The sequence below is a fragment of the Triturus cristatus genome, chromosome 8 (assembly GCF_964204655.1).
Source record: "Triturus cristatus chromosome 8, aTriCri1.1, whole genome shotgun sequence".
In the NCBI taxonomy this organism is placed as follows: domain Eukaryota; kingdom Metazoa; phylum Chordata; class Amphibia; order Caudata; family Salamandridae; genus Triturus; species Triturus cristatus.
In genome coordinates, this window is record NC_140591.1 from 1,056,937,732 (window position 1) to 1,056,958,574 (window position 20,843).

The window sequence follows — 20,843 nt, forward strand, 5'->3', positions numbered from 1 at the left end:
GGCAAAGAGCTCCTCGAAAGAACTGTTTAGGATCCTAAAAGAATTCACTGCCCCTAGTGTAATCAAGCCCCTCTGTCCTTCCTATCAAGAATTTTGCTATCAGCTCGCAAGCCATTTCAAAAATAAAATAGATACCATTTATGACTCTTTTCAGCCACTACCAGAAAATTGGGAGGAAAATTGGGGAAAAAGTCTGCCTACGGTGCCGGTAAGATTGGAGGCATTCGCAACCATCAGCAGGGAACAGGTGTTACCTCTTTTGAAAGGTCTTAAGTCTGGGTCACCATCCGATAAATCTCCTCCGTATGTGCTGGCGGAGTTAGCTTCAGAGCTGGTAAATCCTTTAACGGAGCTCTGTAATCTGTCACTAGCAACATTTACCTTTCCGGCCATTTGGAAAAAAGCTTTAATTAAACCTTTACCTAAGAAACCATCTTTGGATTGTGCAGATGTGCAGAATTACAGACCCATCTCACTCCTTCCAGGATGCTCCAAAATCATGGAGACGCTGATAAATCGCCAACTGTCGGTCTATCTAGAGCAACATGGACTGTTAGATCCCTCGCAGTAGGGCTTCCGGGCTGGGTACAGCACGGAGGCCGCTCTGGTGGAGGTAACAGATGCCATCAGGCGCCTAGTGGATGGGGGGACCCCGACTGTGCTGGTCCTGCTTGATTTGTCAGCAGCCTTTGACACCATCTCTCACAGAATTCTTTTGAGGAGGCTGTGGGAGATTGGTGTCATCGGAGGGGCATGGGAGTGGCTACGGAGCTTTCTGTCTGACAGAGCTCAGTGTGTACGGATGGATGTCTTTGACTCTCAGATCACAGCTGTAGAGAAGGGGGTGCCACAGGGTTCTGTTCTGAGCCCCACATTGTTTAACATCTATGTGGCCTCGCTGGCCACCATTATAGAATCCTGTGGTTTCCAAACCATCTCCTATGCGGATGACACTCAGGTGTTAATCCCCATAGAGAAGGACCATCTGCTGACCAGAGAGAGATTCAGGGGCTGCATGATTAAAATTGCTAGTTGGATGAAAAACAACTTTCTCCAACAAGACAGAGATTCTACTGTTCGGCGTGGCAGAAGAACTCTGGCCGGATGAATGGTGGCCTGAAGCATTAGGCGCTCCCCCGTCCCAAAAAAATGGGTAAAAAATCTGGGGATGATTATTGATAATAATCTGTCTATGGAACAACATGTCAGGACTTTAACAGGGAAGTGTTTTGGCATGTTGCGTACATTGAAGAAGATCTTCCCCTGGGTCCCTCTCTCTGCGAGAAGGGTTCTGATCCAGTCGCTGCTTGTCAGCAGACTGGATTATGGGAACGCGCTTCTAGTAGGAGTGAGAGAGGATTTATTGTCGAGGCTACAAGTCGTGCAAAACACGGCGGCTCGCTTTGCGCTGAATAAGCCCCCTCTTTTGGCATCTGTCCCTCTTCTGAGAGTCTTACACTGGCTGCCGATCAGAAAGAGGGCTCTGTTCAAACTTTTTTGCCTGGCCTTCAAGACACGGATAGGTCAGGGCCCTGCATACCTTACGAGGAAATTGGTCTGGTATGCCCCGGTACGCTGCCTCAGATCCAGCAGCCAAAGGCTCCTTCAAGTGCCCAGAATCAGGAAAGTGAAGATGGGGGGACGCGCTTTTTCTTTTCTGGCACCCAAACATTGGAATCTGTTGCCCCTACATGTGCGTTCTTGTTCAGATCTTTCCATCTTCAAGAAGCATCTGAAGACCTGGCTATTTAACTGAGTAGCTGGGCCTGACGAAGCCTGCCTCCATCAGCGTGAGAGATCCCCCCGGGGATGATTTGTGCGCATTACAAATATAAATAATAATAATAATAAGTTTACATTCAACCAATCCTGCACTGGCTGCTATGTTATTCCTGAACTATATAACTTATATCTTTATCAAGATAAATATGCTATGTAGACCTATAGTCTTGTTTATAAAAGCTGTGCAGGGGGAAAACAGCACAGAGCCATTCGCCTGCTGATGCTTTCACGCATACTACTGGTCCAAAAACATGCGTTCTTGTTCAATGCATGGCCATGCACAATGGAGCAGAGGTGAGTGTTTACTATGTACCAGAGGACGTGTACAGAAAGCACACCCTTACTGTACAAATTCCTATGTCTAGACAAACTCAATGAGGTCCCATGCTTTGGATGTGCACCGTTCACTGCAACATACATGTAGTGCATGTTTTTCTGAGAAATAAACACATTTCCTCTTGTTAATGCCTTCATCAAGGAGGCGTTAATTTTTTACGCAAAGCATCAAAAATAATATTTTGAATTTTATTTTTAGCCAACATAATTTTTTTATAAAACACCTTCAATAGCATTTTCTAATTGATTTAATATTAAGTAAACAGTTAATCAATAGCTATGCATTTTTCACTTTAAAATATTTTTTTTAAAGTTTAAATGTTGGATTTAATTATTTTTAAAATTAAGTTAAATCTTAATGTTTAAAATGCTAAAAACAAAATATTGAATCTAATATTTTAACACTAAACACAGTTTTATATAACACAGTTTTATATAACACAATTGTATATATCTATTTTAATTAAAAGATGACATAATTAAATGAAACTAATGTTTTCTTCTAACGGGTGTTGTAAAAAGTCCCTGCCTCCATTATTTTCTATGGGAGCCAGTTGCAGTACCTGTGGCCAAGAAATGTGCTAGGCTTACTCAAGGCTGAGATGGAGTACATTCACTGCTGCTTGGGACCTTGTTTGGCTGTAGTATCTTTGGAAGAGTAGACTGTAAATAGCAATGGGCTTACTCTTTTGTAGATGGATGTTTGTATTTGCATATCGCTCTGTAAACCTCTCCTTACGGCTCCCTAAAACTCTCCCATTTAAAGGTAAGTATTCCCCATTTTCCAACCACTCCCCTTCGATAGTCTGATGTTTATGTCCAAAACATATGCCTTTGTGTCCGGAGCACTCTGCATGGAAAGCTAGGAGTGATGGAGGCTGAGGTCTCCACATTTAGGTTTGTGAATTGCATTTTGTTGCACGTTAGTAGTACTACGGTGGAACTTCTAAATGCACTCCAAAATGTATTTTTCTGAATCAAGCCCTTTGTGTCTGACTCCAGGTGCCTCTAGTAACTACTTAAGTTACAGCAGCCTAGTAAAGCCAGTACTTATATCTGATTGGAGGGATCTCAAGTAACACGCGTCAGGAAAGCTGCTATGCTGGCTTACATTTTTTGTTACAAGCCAGATTTACTGAATTTTGGTAATGTTAACTTAAAAAGAAAAAGAGACGTATTGGCTTTGCCATTGCTGTTTCATTGTGACTAAAATTACTATTTACCATGTAACAATGTTATCTCTATTGTTTTCATTTGGAAGTGCAGCTGTGCATTACTTCTGTGTTGTTTAGCTGGTGTGGTGTTTCGTTTTTTTTTTTCATTACCCTTTTTCCATTTGCAATATTATCATCTTCTTCACCTATTTTTTCACTTTATTATTGTATCATATGTGGTATAATCTATAATATAACTTATGCTAATTTTTTTATTGCTTTTTTTCAAATTATATTTGCTATATCAATATGTTTATTAAATTAAATATTATGACGCTTAATTGTACTAATTGTCCAACAAGTAGGGGCATTTGTACGCCAATTAAGCTACATAACAGATAACACACAATTGAAACCAATGACAATGGCATAGTATTTGTGCGTAGCTGGGTATTACAGAAAGCAATTAAAGTCTAAACGTTCATTTAGTCCTTTTGGCTGAAGGGTATTGAGATGGGTGATCCAAAATATCTCTCTTCGTAGGAGATGTTGTGAGTTGTCTCTCCCTGGGAGAATAGGTACATTCTCTAATATGCAGAAACGAAGTTGGCTAGGATACACCGCGGTAAGCCTTCACGACACATCGACCGTCGATTTTGTAACATCTTAGTTTCAAATCATTACGTTAAACTCGTTTTTGTTACAGAAAGTGTAGCTTTCAACGTCCAGCCATTCCTTTGATATAAAGTCATGGACAATTCCGGACCTTGGTGACACGTATTTGAAGGTCAGACTTTACAGTTTATTTCACACCGTTATTTTCTTTTACAGTCACTAAGATCCCGCATGAATCTCCTAGTCACTTCGACCACGTATTGTTTATGTCACTTTAAATTCGCGCACGGTCGAATTACCGTTACACAAGAACACGTGATAGTTCAACACGTTTACACAGCTACGTTGAATATATGAGCACTTTCAATAAACCTGAGCTCACCACAATGTTGTCGTTGATAGCATTGTATGATTGGCAGTTTGGCGCCCTTTCCATTTGTCTTCTCGTACTAATGAAAAATCAGTTATTACTTTTTTCGCCAGTACAACTTTATTGGTATTTGCTCCTTCAATGTATGAAACAATTGTCAGATATGTGAATGAGTGTTCCATTGTTTCATTCCAACATGTTTAATGCTTTCAGAACATAAGTCCCCTGATGAAGGGTTCGCCCGAAATGCATTGGGCAGAAATACGATACATGATAAAACGGCTTTGGAATACTATGAGTGAAATAGTATGAACATCTTATGAACATAACAGAAGAATAATAAAAGAAAGAGTTACAAATATACAAACGGCTCCAGTACAATCATTTGAAACCGTAAAAATAACGGAGTGCTGAATAAGAGACGCTACTCCCACGGGAGATAACGCTTTCATCTTTGTTCAATTTCCGCCCTCTCGCCCAGGAGGGCGTTACTTACCAGGCACCCTAAATTAATTCAACTTGAGATTACCTACTCACAAGGTGTGCGAGAATCCACACCCCATTTGGATTACCTATATTGCAAATCCTGTCATCAACTGTAATGTTCTGTTAAAATGACCAAACTACCTAAGATGTTGTGGTGACTATGTTAGTCATCATAAGTGTGCTCTGGAATATTTAAAAAATGTAGGGTGTGCATGACTCGATAAAATCAATGTTGGTAACAATATCCCTAATGTTCCCGGAATAGTAATTAAGGCTTTACATGTGACGTTTCTATAACTTAATGTGGGAGCTGTATGATAGAAGCACAAATGGTTTTACCATGCATGCCTCTACCACGCAACCCAACAACAAATGCGCCTTAACCATGCATTCCTTTACTACGCATGCCTTTACCACAGAATGTCGTGATATAGGCATGAATGGTACATAGGTGGCCAAGGTCGCCACTACCCCACTTCCCACCGAACACCCCCCAACCGTGCCGCAGCGTTGTCCCTTAAACTACCCCAAGCCCTTCAACTGCCCTAAATCCTACCCCAACCCTAAAAACTACCTCTACTACCCATTCCCCTCCCACTGCCCTAAGGCCTAAAACCATACACAACCCCAAACCCCCCTGCCCTGCTCTGTCCCATAAAATACCCCAACACCTTCCACTGCCCTAAAACTTACCCCGAACCCGGCCCTAAAAACTAACCCAACTACCCATTCCCCTCCCACAGCCCTAAGGCCTAAAACCCTGCAACCTAACTTACACTACCCTGACTCCCCCATCCCCATTCATTGTTCCTTAAACTACCGCAACCCCTTTCACTGCCCTAAAACCTACCCAAACCCACTCCCATCCTTAAAACTACCACAACTACCTATTCCCCTCCCACTGCCCTGAGGCCTAAAACCCTACACTACCCTGCCCCCACGCACCTGCGCTGTTCCTTAAACTACCCCAGTCCCTTCCACTACCCTAAAACCTACCGACGCCCTGACCTAAAAATTAACCCAACTATCCATTCTCCTCCCACTGGCCTAAGGCCTAAAACCCTGCACCCTACCTTACACTACCCGGACTCCCGCCCCCCTGCGATGTACCTTAAACTACCCCAACCCGTTGCACTGCCCTAAATACTACCCCAACCCCCTCCCAGGCCTAAAAACAAATCCCAAGCCCCACTTACCTCACCACAGCGTCTTCGTGCTTCCGTCTTCCAGCAGCTAGACCGCGCACTGCCTTAATCACACATAAGAGTGGCTTAGGCATATGCATGGTTAAGGCAAGCATGGTTGCATTTGCGTAGTCAGAACCCTCGTGGTTAAGACCGCGGTGTTCCAACTGTTCCCCCTTATTTGGATATTATGCATGTGTTATAAAAATTAAGTGAACTCTTATACCGTAGGTTGTTTGCTTATTCAGTTGAAAACAAGAGACAGATTACGTTTTTGTAGTAAATAATATATGGCAAACTTTTTCAGGTCTGCCATTGAGCACAAACCATAATCTTCAAAATGCATGAAGGTATGGATTTCCAAAATGATGCCAGTAGAATTAAATTGCGCACATTATTTGTGTATCTATAAACCAAACGTCGACAATCTATGCATTGGACTCGGGCTTAAAAATGATGAACAGTAGCTGTTATTTTTTGCGACTATGTCGTTTCTTTCCAATATGCAGAATTTTAGGTCAACAGGCTCTTCTTAGAATTCCGTACAGCCGCATTTTAACCACCCCTTACTTGTATCTTTCAAGGTCTAAAACACTCGGTCATAACCAACAATCAATTTACTAATTTGACTGGTTGAGTAAAGACACAGCTAGATTCATACACATCTTTTTGCCTCTTTTGCCAATTCGTTTTCTTATTTCTTTTTCTTTTCTAATTAGGTTATATAAGCCCGTTTACCCTGACGTTGAGGTTTAATAATTTCATGTCATAGGCCGAAATGTTAATGCAATCAAGTCCTTGGACTCAGGTGTACACTTGTCTGTAAGATTATGCATCAATTATGAAACGCTTTGAAAATGAATGTGATGAATTAAGAAAATGAGACCCCTGGCTGCTGAACCATTCCCTTCAATATGAGGTCATTTTGATGTTTGTAGTGTGTGCTTGTCATTTTTGGCAACTGATTCTCACACAAAATGCGCCTGCATTGTCATTTCCACTGTATTTGTGTGGTGCCTTCACTAGTGTGTCCCTGTAGCACTGATTGGTGCAGTCTAAATATGGGACTAAATTGTGTTTAGATATTCAAGACATAAGCTTCAGTTGGATTTATGGGAAACGTAAAAGCATAATGCAAAAGTTACATGTGCAGGAAGTATTTCATTGTGGTAAGAAGGCCTGTAATAGATTTTCCGAGGGGTGTGTGTGTGTGTGTGTATGGGTGCGTGTGTGTGTGTAAATGTATTACAACCGTGTTGCTATGAGTACTCGGCATAACTAAGTTGGTGAGGAGTATGTAATGTGTACTTGTGGGCTTGACACAAATTCAGTAAACTCCTACCAGTGTTCTTGCTGGGGAACCCAGGAGCAGGGTAAGATTTATCAACTGATCTATTTATTTATTTATCTATTTATGAAGTTTTATCTAGCGCGATCATGACCCTTGTGGGTATCAAAGCGCTTTACAGTAGTACAGGTGACATGTGTAAAAAATAATAACATCCTCAGTGAGAAAACAACAGAATCCAGGCTGACAACAATCGGTAGAACAGCATGAGAACATAGTCTGTGTGAAATAAAGTATGTGTGCAGGCTAAGGGATAAATCACGAACTGGGAAATAGTTCATGCATTCTACAGCATAAATTTGTTAATCAAAATTCTTTTAACTTCTTTCTTGAATTAAGCTGTTGAGGAAATCATTCTGGTGTCAATTGCTTGGTTATAGGTTTTCTTTTTAGATAATATTGGTGTTTCAGCAGAAGGAAGCTAGTGCCTCTAGATGCTCTGCTACCACCAAACAATTCTAGTTTCTGTGTAAGGTATCTCGGAATGTTGAAATGGAGGACTTTATGGGTCATGCAGGCAATTTTCAAATGAATCCTCGCCTGATATGGAAGCCAGTTAAGAGATTTCAGATCAGGAGTGATGTGATTGTTTCTTTTTGAACCTGTAAGGAGCCTAGCCGGTGAGTTAAGAGCAGCCCTTAGTGCCACAAGCTTAGCTCTTGGTAGGCCATATAGGGTTGCACTCCTATAGTCCAACTTGGGAATCACCAGAGATTGAACAGCAGACTTGAGGTCATCCAGGGGAAGGAAGGGTTTACTTTTTCCTAAGATGCTCATGTGAAAGTTTGCTCCTTATGTGGCAGGGCTGATGTGCTCCTGCATGTTCAGATTCTAAGCCAGCATTACTCCTAGAGATCTTGTTTACTCTATAACGTGAGGTACGCAATTCAGCACAGTTAGTTGTTTCATTCATTCTGCAAAGTCAGGTGAGTGTTTGGGTGGGGTAATTAAGAGGAATTCTGTTCTGAGAGCATTTTGTTTGAGGTGGGTACCAATCAGCCAGTTTTGTTTTCTATGTAGAGTTGAGTTTAGAGACCTAGGGCCTCATGTAGGTAGCCCAATACCGGTCGGTAACGGCCGATTTTCGGTAATTATACCGTTACCGACCGGTATTTAGGCTTTTGCAATGTAGGGGCACATTATAGGATTCGGTAATTTACCGAATCGGTAAAATTACCGAATCGGTAATTTTACCGATTCGGTAAATACCGAATCCTGTAATGATATGTAGGGGGAGTGTGTGGGTGTCGTGTGGAGTCGGTATTTACCACCAACTAATAGTTGGTGGTAAATGAAGAATGGCTCTGTAAAAGCATTTTCAAGCGCTTTGAAGTGTGCAATGTGGCAGACATACATGCCCTTAGGGCATGTATGTGTGCCACATGTGCACACATGCAGGAATCAGGGGTGCAACAGGGTGTCAATGTGACACCCTGCCACCCTTGATTGTGATCCCCCCATTACCGAATCGGTATTTACCGATTCGGTAATGAGGCATACCTTCCCATTGATTCAATCAATGGGAAGGTATGCCTCATTACCGAATCGGTAAATACCGATTCGGTAATTACCGAATTTCTACGATTCGGTAATTTTTACCGAATGAATACCTACATAGCATTTACCACTTCATAAATACCGAATCGGTATGATTCGGTATTTATGAAGTGGTAAATGTCAGGCCACCTACATAAGGCCCCTAATATCATAGGGAGAAGAGATTATTAAGCACAGTTGGGTGTCAGCTGCGTACATGTGATATTGGATGTCAGATGAATTCATCAGTTCTGTTAGGGGTTCCATGAATAAGTTTAAGAGCGTGGGTGAGAGCAAAGACCCCTGAGAAACCCCTAATGTGACCTGTGTAGGATTGGATAGGGACATACTGACCTTGATTCTTTGAGTTCTCTTCTGGTGAAAGGAGGCAAATCACTAAAGAATAGTCCCCTATTACCTCATCATACATTTAAGTAGTTCTAGGAGACTGTCATGTTTGATACTCGCAAAGGCAGACGAGAGGTCAAGAAGGCAGGATTCATTTTGGTCCAATATTTTTAGAACATCATCAAAAATGTGTGTGAGCACCAATTCAATGCTGTGGCCATGGCAGAACCAGATTGGAATTGATCTAAAAGACTGCATTGGTCAATGTGGTTGCACAGTTGAACATGAACAAATTTCTCAAGGAGCTTTGCTATTGTCGGAATCGTGGAGATTGGGCGGTAGTTGTTTAGGTTTAAGACGTCAGCTGTCATTTTTTTTTTAAAAGGGGGTTATCTGCCCCACTTTAAGGCACTGAGGTATCACTCGTTGAGGTAACAGCCTTGACTATTTTAGTCTATAGAGTGAGTGAGTACATTTTGATCTCCCTAAAGATCTTAGTTGTGAGAGGGTTGTTGAAGTGGCATACAAGTTTTAGTGATGTAAGGTTTTGAGGATGGCACTTTCATGAAACGTTTTGAATATGCTTCACATAGCACTGTTTGGAGGAGTGAACTGGGATACCCTGTGTCTCAGCAATCAAGGGTGTGGGGTTGCTACCATGAGGTGTGAGAGGAAGGTGCTCTGAGGCTTACCGCAGGATGTTTTAGATTTTGCTTGTCTTTTCCATGAAGAAGGAGGCGCAATTTTGTTGTGGCTTTGAACCTGAGGAGGGAGAGTTGGATTGCTTAATGGAATGTAAGTTGACCAGTTTGAACAGCTATTGGGGCGATTTCTAGCTTTGTCTAACTCCCTTCTGAAGAAATTTGCCTTGGAGCTTCTAATTTGTTTGTTGTAGATGTTCCTCAGAGATCTCAGGAGTTTAATGTTTTCGAGGGACAGTGAGTGGATGAACTGTTATGAAAAAAGGAACTTTGATGGTTCCATGGTGTTCTTCAGGTGGGATGAAAAAGCCAAGGCTTCAGCACTTTGCTAAATGCAGCTGGTTCTGAAGGTTTTCATATGAACAATAAATGCGTTTTTGAATTTGAGGTCTGGGATTGGAAGATCAATTACCCAGTCCGATTCTGAATGGAATATTCAAGTGGAGACTTAGTTTAAGATTATGGGGCGTATTTATCAATGTGTTGCGTCACCCTTGCACCAATCAAGAGGGGTGCAAGGGCGATTTGGCATCTTTGGCGTGGTTTCCCCAGACTTTTTTCCTCCACCCTAGTATTTTTGATGCTGTGCTGGATTTCGTTTTGGCTGGCTTAGATGCTTTGGGCAATTTTGCCCCTGCTGATCAGTGTCAAAGTGCAAGTGCTCCCTGTATAAATTGTTGTTACAGTTGGTTCTCCTACTAGAAGACTCGATTAGCTGAATACAAAGAGACGCAATGTGGTCCATTTTTTGTGAACTTTAAAGCAATCTGAGCCACCGCTGACAAAACAAGCTGCGAACGGCCTCAAACAATATATCCGACATCGCCGGCATGTCAAAAATCACCCCATGAAAGCTCAACTAAGCTTCCATTTACCGCCAACAAGCATAACTACTGCATTGGTAGAAATATCACCTGATTGGCTCAAGTCATGATACTTACATTTTAACTTGCATCTTTTTGCCTGCAACACGCAAATTGCTTACTCAAATCGATCAGATAAACCAGCCCTGAAGAGAATCCCATAAGCCACCCGTGGAATCAAAACGCATAGGCATTACACAACACAGGACTATTGTATTTGATTACATTTTTCCACCCAGTGGGAATGCTTTTTGAAATGTCTCACTACTAGGTTTGATTGTTTTGTTCCGTGTGATAGCAGCTACTTAACTCAGTTATATAATGTGGATGTTAAAGGATATCCAGAAGCTGCTTTGTTCGTGAATTAAGACTGGTGCAGAATGTTTGTATAATTTGTTGTTTTGTAGCACTTCGTGATGTATTGTTTTTTACATCCCACTACTTCACCACGAAGTTTGTATGTTTTTGTTTGATCTGTGGCATAAATAAGTGTAATTTGTTCTAGACTGAAATGTGTCTAACTTCTCTGACCCATGATTCAAATGTGGAGTAAAGCACATAGAAATGAGCAGCAAATAAATGCCTCAAGCCAATCATTTGAATTGTTGGTTCATAGTCTGTTAATGTAGCAGCATTTGAAAGGTGACGGCTAGAACACTTTGTGCTCTTTACTTTTAGAAAGAAGGTATTTTCTTGTATAACCATTCTGTGTGCCTCTGCCTGTTTGTGTATTGACTGTCTGGTTTTGGAGTGGCAGGGGCTGAGGATGTGCATTCACTGTAGATAGCCACGGGGGTGGGCTGAGGTGTGCCTGCCCCTTCCTGGATGACTCAAAGCTGAGCTGAAAAGGGCTCGGCTGAATTTAGAGTAGTGGGAGGAGATTTTCTTGTACCTGAATAGGGCCTGTCTCCCTTGCCAATGCTGTCTCCACCTTCTGTGGGCATACTGTACCAGTGAGGATGGAACTGGTTTGGACTGGGCTCAGAGACCCTTGTGCAGAGAGAACAAAGACATTTTGGGGCACAAGTATTAGAGCCCAGGGATTTAGATTACTTCTGACCTCAAGAGAAACCTTTGCCAAGAAGAAGAGCTGAAGAGCTGTGAGGAGGAGTACTGCCTCTCTGCTGTGTGCTGTGTGGGTTGGCCTGCAGTTGCATTTTCTGCCAAGGAGAGGACAGAGACTGGAACTTCGCTTGAACCTGCTTGAAGATCTCAAAAGGCCTGTGTTCTGGCCTCCTGTTCTGAAGTCTCAGGGACACAAAATCTTCACCCCAGCTCCCCCGAACTCTGCTGCTGAGAGTTCTGCCAGGAGATGCCTGATCCAGTTCTGGGCTGCTTGAGGTTGTGCTTGCTGCTGGGACCTAGAAGAAACATGAAGAACTAAGAAAATAGATGCATCACTCTTCTTGCAGCTGTATTCCTGACGCAGCACAGCTGTGCAAGAAGAATCTCCATGCATCGCCGCACTGCTGCGGAAGCCGACGCAGTGTCTGTCGCCGCTACACGAACCAACACATTGAGGGATTGCATCTGAAGAAACCGACAAAGCGCTGCTCAATGCTGCCGCATTGATCACCAACGCATCCCGGATTCCCACACATTGCGCTTGTGCAGCAATGTTTCCCGATGCATCGCCGGTGGACCAGAATCGTCTCGGAATCGACACATCACTTCCCCCTACAGACCCGATTCGACGGATCACTTCTCCTGCGTGCAGCAGAACTGCTGCATCGCCTCCCCAATGTCTCAAGAACTGACATATCTCTTTGTTTTCAATGCTTCCCATCTATGTGGCTGTTTGGCATTGTGAATTTTGACGCATCTACAAGTACTTTGTGAGAAATCACTCATCCATAGATTTCTCTGGACCAAGTTGTTTGAATCCTTTCTAAACTCATATTCTTATTACCTGTATGTTGGATTTTTGTCATATTGGTGTTGCTGAGTTTAGATAAAGATGCTTTATTTTTTAAACTGGTGTGGTGTTATCACTGTATTATTGTGTGTTTTGAGTACAAATACTTTACACTTTGCCTTTGTGATAAGTCTGTCTGCTCGTGCCAAGCTACCCAGGGGGTGAGCCGGGGTTATCTAAAGTGTGTATCCCCCTTACCCTGACTAGAAGCAAGGGTCCCTATTTGGACAAAGGTACCTACCTCTGCCAACTAGAGATCTCCATTTCTAACAACGACATAACACTAAAGTAAGATTTATCAAGCAACGCAAGGACACCTTGCATGGCCCTGTATGACTTGATAAATCTGGAGTAACGTAACACAGGGCAAATCGCTGTTTTGGGTTACTCTACCCCAGGGATGCATTCCATTGGTGGACCATAGATGTTCCCATGCATCCATCCATGGATTTTGGTGCATTACCAGATTTACCAACACTGGTAAACCTGAGAATGCGCCAAAATGCTCTGCCTTCTCAGAGGAGGCACAGCAATGAGAAATATATTTATTTCTCCTCATTGTTTCCTCTTTCATCAGTAGTAAAAGGCCTGAATCACCAAGGTAGGGCGCAGTATCCTCTTTATGCCCGATGGCCCTCTGAAAGGGGGTCTGACAGCTTTCAATGAACTTTCCTTGTTCCCTATGAATTGGAATATTTGTCAAGGTCCTTGCGCTACCTTACACTTTGACCACTAGTCTATTAATTTGCTGAAAGTTTTTTAATTGTCTAAATGGTTCATATTGGTACGAACATTGCCGGATGAGATTAGCATAGAGGGTGTTGAAAACGTTTTTAGTATTGGGATGGTGCTTATGTGGTAAGGTTAACTATGAATATTATTCTTGTGTTCTGATTTGCTAAATAACTGATTCTTTTGCACATACCATGATTTTGTCATTTTACTATTTTCCTATGGAAGAATTGTGCATAAGAACCTCTTGATTTTGGGATGAGCCAAAACGTCCCTGTTCTACTAGTGATGGTGCCCAAATTCTTTCTGATTTTACTGAAAATTGAGACTTACAATATTTCTTGATTTTTATGTACTCAGTGTAACTTTGCGTTTGAGGGCACTCATGGCTTAGACTCTGTACTGCTTATTTGAATCGCTGTAATAAAACCCTTTAACATTTAATTGATCTAAAACTCAATTACTGAGTAGGCCCCATTGCTTATTAACCTGCTATAGTCTACTAATTGATTGTTGGGGATGTGCTTTAATACGTAGACACATTGTGTCATGAAATTGAGGTTTCCACAGTCTCTGATCTAGTAAAGCGTGAGAGAAAAAAAATGAGGTAAATTATGGGGTGTCCAAATTTTGGGGTGCGGTTTTGCTCCCACAGAAGCCATTTTGATAGAATATTGCTTGGAGTAATGATCAGCGCAGATGGGCAGTTGGGGCTCATGAGTGTCTAAAATGTTCAGCTTAGAGAAAATGACACTTAAAAAATATCTAATAGTGTGTGTATATATGAAGATACATTGCTGGAGTTCAAGATATTCTACTCTGGAAGGAATGGATCTTGCATTGTTGCAATTTGACAAAATGAACCTGATATTAAAATCCCCATCACTTATCAGTGAATGATGATAAAAAAGCCAAAGGAGTCAAGGAAAGCTCATGTGAAGAGATGGCTAAGTAGACTGGTACAAATTAGAGTGAGAACTGATGTAAAAAGTGGCACTTTGCAATAAGCAATCCAGAATCAGATGCTTAGGTGCCTAGGAAGGTAAAAAATGACAGAATAGACTGAATGCTACCTAACCTTCCAGAACCTATACTTGGTTGATTCTGCAGGTCAATGTTTGAGACATATGGGATTGCTCCATAAACAGTGGGTGCATCTTTGCATGCCAAGTACATTTGGAGAGGTAGGACAGGAGTAGTACGTTGGATATAGGGATAAGACAATAAGAAATGAAAGTCAAGTAAGGGTAATACAGATTTGCCACTTTTAGGGACAGAACATCAGAGGGTCATCAGGATGGGCGAGGAGGAAATTCAGAACTTCAACAAGATTTTCATGGGTGTAACTGAGAGAGGCTGAAGGATTGGGCATGATAAGGTAAGGTCTTGGTTAGTCAGTAGATGTAAATGGTATTGAGTCAGATGGGGGTATGGCCATTCTGGCTTGGTATAGTATTGAATTCAAGTGTTCTGGAGAGAACTCAAAATACATATGCAAAGCATAATAAAAAACAAATCTGACCTATGCACAGTGCGTGGGGAGGAAAGAAGGAGAGGAGAGGAGGAATGCTTGTGACAAGGTAGAGGGGTTGGCACTGAGGAGGGGGAGATAAGGAAAGGTGAAAGCCAAATCGATGGTTATAAATAAAATGAGATTCACAGACAAGTAAGGCATAAGGAGTTTAAGTCAGGTGATAGGTAAAACATTACAATGTCCATTATGTTAACTAAGACATTCCTGATAGGAGAAGAAACAGAGCTAGTACCAGTTGAGAGTGGTGAATTTGGTGGGTTGGGACATATGTGAAGCTCAATAGAAAGCAGTGTGGGGGAGAGAGCAACAAAGTATACAAGATTTGGGAAATAGAGTTATGAGGATAGCAGTGGTGAGAGATGGGGGCATCAAGGTGACATGTGGAACTTGGATGGATTCTGACCAGGCGTAAGTGTTCTTGAAAGATGATTGATGGATGGAGAAAGAATCAAAATAGGAGATGACTGGTTGTATGGCAGACAGGTTTGGTCAGTTGAAGGCTGATTGGGGAAGTTACAGCTACAAAGGATGGTGAGTTGCAACATTGGGTAGAAGAATAAGGGTATTAGAGGGTCAAAAAGTATGGGGTGTGCATGTTAGTAGGTGAGTGAAGTAGGGAAGGTTTTGAGGGATGAGAAGATGAGAAAACGTTAAAGTAGGAAATGCTAAGATTATGAGGTCTGCTGAGTTCCTGAACTGAATAGGTCAAAGGAAGGGGCGAGGGATAGACAGCAGGCTATATGGTCATCATAACAGTTCAATGCATGTGGGTTAAGGTGCATCTCAGGGCCATCAGCCTCCTATACAAGAATATATGCATGCTGCACTCAGGGCGTCACAGTTAAACAGGACACAGTAATAGAGAAAGGACTTATTAAGTAGAAGCCATCAAGGAGTACAAAATACAATATGGCACTGGAGACACACAATGCTGTGCTGACTTGAAATTAATTATTAAAAGAGGTATGCTGTGGGAAGAGAGTGGATCATTAATTTTAGGAACTTTCACAGTTATGTCATACTAACCTATTTTCATTTTTGCCTAAAGAATTATCTTTAGTTCTTCTTTTTCAGTTGTTTGAGTTATACCCACATCACGTTTAACACAGGATCACTCACAAATATTAGAATGGAGCTAATAAATACACATATATTACACAATATACATATCCTGTTCTTTCCCCTCAGCCTACTGATTGTTACCAAAAGGTTTATAAAACGGGATTACACTCCTGAAGGATTGATGGTATGTCCAGAATGCATGCATTACCTATGTGTGATGAAATCATAATGAACTTTGAATGATTTTATTTAAAACCCACATTCAAGAAATGCTGCAAATTAGATTTTGAAAGATCATTTATTGAGATTAAAAGTCCCTTTGTAAGAGGACACATGGAGAAAGACTCAATTATTGATTGGACTAAGCTTGGCCTCTTTTGCACCTCTGTGTGATTAGGATTCCAATGCCTACAGGTTACGGTTCTGGAGGGGATCAATGGATGTGTTGGTCAGTCTTTGGTTCACCCATACAACTATATATTTAGATGAGGAAAACAAAGATAGAGCCAGATGTGTTGTTTTAATGAATAAGGGAGAATCAGTACTTCAAATAATGGATATGAATATGCTTAATCGATCTACATGTTTGGAACGGAGCAACGTATGTGCTTCTCAAAGGGGTACAATTCCTAATGGCATGTAAATGAAAATATTAATTACCCAGAAAACATATGGGATTCAGCCCGGATATGTTTGAGTAATGTCCAAGGAGGTGAGGATCCCAGCAAATATAAAGGTGATTATATCACAACCAATCTATAAGATCAACCTAGGGGTGGTATTGGTGCCACCGCATTGGCACACCTCCAAACAAAATGTAAATACAAATGAATATATACAAGTACATCTATAGAATTCACACAAGAACAGATTGGATGCCCACTCAATTAGTCAGAGTTCTCACCAAAAATGCAATTCATTATATCCCAATGAATTTGTAGTGTTTACCCAGATGCAGAATAGGTGCTAATTAGGGGTGCACATTTCCTAACAGAATTATATTGCTAATTATGATATCCCGAACAATCAATAGTTAATATATCCAGAACAATCAATGGGGTTTCTCCAAGAACAATGTTGTTGTGATCCAGCTAGGTGCAGCTCCACTCATGAAATGCAAGTACTTATAGTCTGATAAGTTCATGCTTGTCATCTTGTATAAGTGTGCATAAAAGAACTTGAGATGCTTTAATTTATGTTTTTGGATACATTTCAGCCAAAGTGGTGCCATTTTCCTACACTGTATAGTTAAGGTATTCAAGGTATTCATTTGAACCCTTCTCAATGGTGCTCACATTTAAGAGCTCAGACAGGAGAAAATATAAATCAGTCCAGTCTGGATTTAAACTTGGAGTTGATTGAATGCACAACTCTGAGTAGGAAGTGGGCTAACTGATCTCATTCAGCTCAATTGTCTCAGAGCTCAGTTAGATGCCAACAGAAAAAAGCTCAGTAGCAAATGCCCAGGCATGCATGGTGCTCCCATTGGCCTATCTGGTTGTTACACTTAATGCGGGATGCAGATGAATATGGGGCAAAGAGAGTGCTTTAATCTTACTCAACTAATGATAAGCTAATTGAAGAAAGTGTGGTGACATGATAATAGAGCTGTGCAGGTGCTGAGCTGAGACTTCTACCTTGCTTCCAAAAACGTGAATGTTAAACACAGAGGACATATGATGGAAGTCCAAATTCTTTAAATATTTAACTTAATTTTGTGAATAAAAATACCTACCTTACAGTGCAGATGTATGTTCCAGAATCCTTAATTCCTATTGGTGAAAACCACAGAGAATTTCCTTGTGATGTGATGTTAGTATCTCTGGTAAAGTCTATCCTTACCACACTCTTGTCTTCCTGCACTCTGAACCATTCCACGTCTTTATTATAGGATGATGATGTGTTGAAAATATTTTTGGGGTTTGAAGATGGCAGGGCACACTGGAAGAAAAAAATCTCCTCGTTGAAAGCATGGTATCTCCAAGCAGGCTCACTCTCTGAACAACCTGAAAGATTAGAGAGTTGGTTAGCTCACCTCATTAGGACGCATAATTAATGCAGTATTACATTGGGTGATGGCTGGCATCTGCTGTATGAAAGGAAACATTGGCAGGATCACTGATTTATTCCTGCATAATCTTACACAGCCTATTGGTGTGAAATTACTTGTGAGTAAACCCTTCACAGCCCAGCTGACTTTTTAGTGCATGGCAGCCTGCAATCACTTTATAAAAGCTCATCTCTTATTTCCTCAATACAGAAGACTTGTGACATCAATAGTCATCTGTGATAAAGAAATGATGTAGCGGCTCACCTGTAATAACTTAATACAAATGAGTTCTGCTGCCACTGCTACAAGCCACGGGGGAAAGGCGGAACACAGAGCACAATTTCACTTTAAAAATGAAACCAAAACGTGGGGTTTCCTTCTTCTGTTCTGAATTTGGAGATAAACAGTGATAAGCAGAAAGGAGATACTTAAGACAACATGTATATTTTTCCATGTTTTAGGTAACTATAGGCAAGATAGAACCTCACTGCATTATTTTACATATTCGGAGCAACAACGTCATTAAAAAGCAGACTTATATTACCTTCTATATTCTAATACATTGTTGCAATAAATATCTAACTGCTTTTAAGTGTGTTTAATTTTGCACTAGAAATTCTATTTTTTCCATGTTTACAAACCTCCTATCTCTTTCATATAAAATAACACGAAGCAAATGTGGTTTGTGGGAAGGGTTATGGTGTGAGCATGTATTATAAGGAATAAGTACCACCTGGCAAACTTTATCAGGATATAGCAAGTCACCTCCAGCCTCTTCTGTCTATGTGGTTACTGAACTACTCTGTGACTTGGAATATTGTTATGATGGGGCAGTGAGGGTACTTTATCATATATCTGTGTGTTGTTTTCAGTATGTGTGTGTGTGTGTGTTTATATATATATATTCACTTAAAAAACCATAGGTTTCACACATGTTATAGTTAGCTGTACATTTCACTCGTAAAAAACCAATGAAATTCCACGTAATAGTTAGATCAGGTAACTATAACTTGCGCGCCCACAATAAACTGCTGATGACGTCACCTAGTATATCACTCATGACATGGTCAGTGACATCACTCATGACATCAATGATGACATCTGAAATTACACATTGTGGATTGCGGTCGCGCAAGTTATAGTTACCTGATCTAACTATAACGTGGAATTTCATTGGTTTTTTACGAGTGAAATGTACAGCTAACTATAACATGTGTGAAACCTATGGTTTTTTAAGTGAATTTGCAAGGTTTTGTAAATGATAATTCCTAACTATAACGTGTGTGAAACCTATGGTTTTTTCAGTGAATTTGTACGGTTTTTTAAATGCTAAGTTATGTATTTATTTTTTATTTATTTTTTCTGGTTTTTCACTATGCGCACACCCTGCGCGCATGGTGCGCATCGTGCACCGTGCGCGCACTGTGGGCGCTCGGTGCGCTTCGCGCACCGAGCTCCCACGTTGCGCAGTCCATGCCGTGCGCGCCTCACCTTTTTTTACGCAGTAACATTTGTTTTTTTCTCCCTTGTGGGTCCTTTAATTTATTTAATAAATGTGATTGTTACTTCGTTATTTTTTTATTTTAATTTTTTTTGCCGTGCGCGTACGGTAAGCTTACCATACGCGTACCCCGCAATTTTTTTTTAAAATTATTAAATTTATTTTTCGTACTTTTGGGTCCTTCTTGGACCCCCTGACAAACACTAGGGGGTCTGCAACTCTCTTCGTTGCCCCCGTTTCACGTTCCCCACCTTTGTTTCTCAGTGCGAGAGACAGAAAATGGCGGCCGACACTTCCTGATTTCGACCGATTCGAATGTTTACAGTCATGTAACCACCAATCAGAATTGAGCTCGCGCACGGCACCGTACTCGTACGGTAAGCTTACGGTAAGCGCACGGAGCGCGCTTACAGATATATATATTGATTTAAATGCTATTTTCTCAGGACCTACTGAACAGATTTACACCAGACCTACAAAAGGCACATCCTTGACCTGAGGACTACCTCTCTGCCAAATTTCAAGTAATTCTGTTCAGCCGTTCGGGCTGTAGCTGTGTCTAAAGGTCCTATGGAAAAATGCATGGGGAAAACGCGTTTTGGGACCCCCCTTTTTTCTCAGCCCCCGCTTGACGAATCCCCCCGAGACTTTCAGGGTAGGAGCGGAGCGTAGCGCCCCATTAGTTTTGAAAATTTCGCGAGGATTCGTCGACCGGCGCCAAAGTTATTCCAAATAGAATGTTGCGGATTTCCCATGGAAACACGGTCCTAACTATAACTATCTACTGGCGACCGCCAGTAGATAATATATATATATATATATATATATGTGCATTGGAGTGAGTGAGTGGTTAGACAAAGAGATGAAGTTAATTGTTGCTTTTCATTAAAGTGAAGGGCAACTTAACAGTGAACATACTTCAGGCAGGAAAGCAGGGGCTACTTCTGTCTTAAGAGAGTTCAGTGGGCACATTTGATTAATATACAAGCTTTTTTTAAATTTTACTTTGTAACCCACATTTGAATTAAACTAAGTTTGTTCACCATTATTAAATCACCATTACTGACAATAACTACTTATTGTCAGACATTTGTAGTCTCAGTTGAAGATAACCTCCCATAGTAGGCATCACATTTGTGAGTTTGGAATCAGCCATGACATGTTAACTGACTGTAGGTGCAATTATGGCATATATGCCCCAAGTGTCAGGTCCCGAGGGCTGTGGGGGGTACATGAGTTTTCTAATTGCCCTGCGAAAAGACTATTTTGTGACCTGGGTGCCCTTAAAATTGCTGCAGCAGCTGATCTCCCTGTGAGATATGATGT

At 41.3% G+C, this 20,843-nt stretch overlaps 1 protein-coding gene across 1 annotated transcript in view; it reads right to left on the minus strand.

The window, feature by feature from the left end:
• The window catches only part of LOC146805376 (interleukin-18 receptor accessory protein-like), a 253,044-nt gene that overhangs the window by 70,552 nt on the left and 161,649 nt on the right, over positions 1 to 20,843 (minus strand). The window contains exon 3 of the mRNA XM_085622596.1: positions 17,702 to 17,972. Coding sequence (XP_085478722.1) covers positions 17,702 to 17,972 — 271 coding nt within the window. The remainder of the gene's footprint in view (positions 1 to 17,701; positions 17,973 to 20,843) is intronic.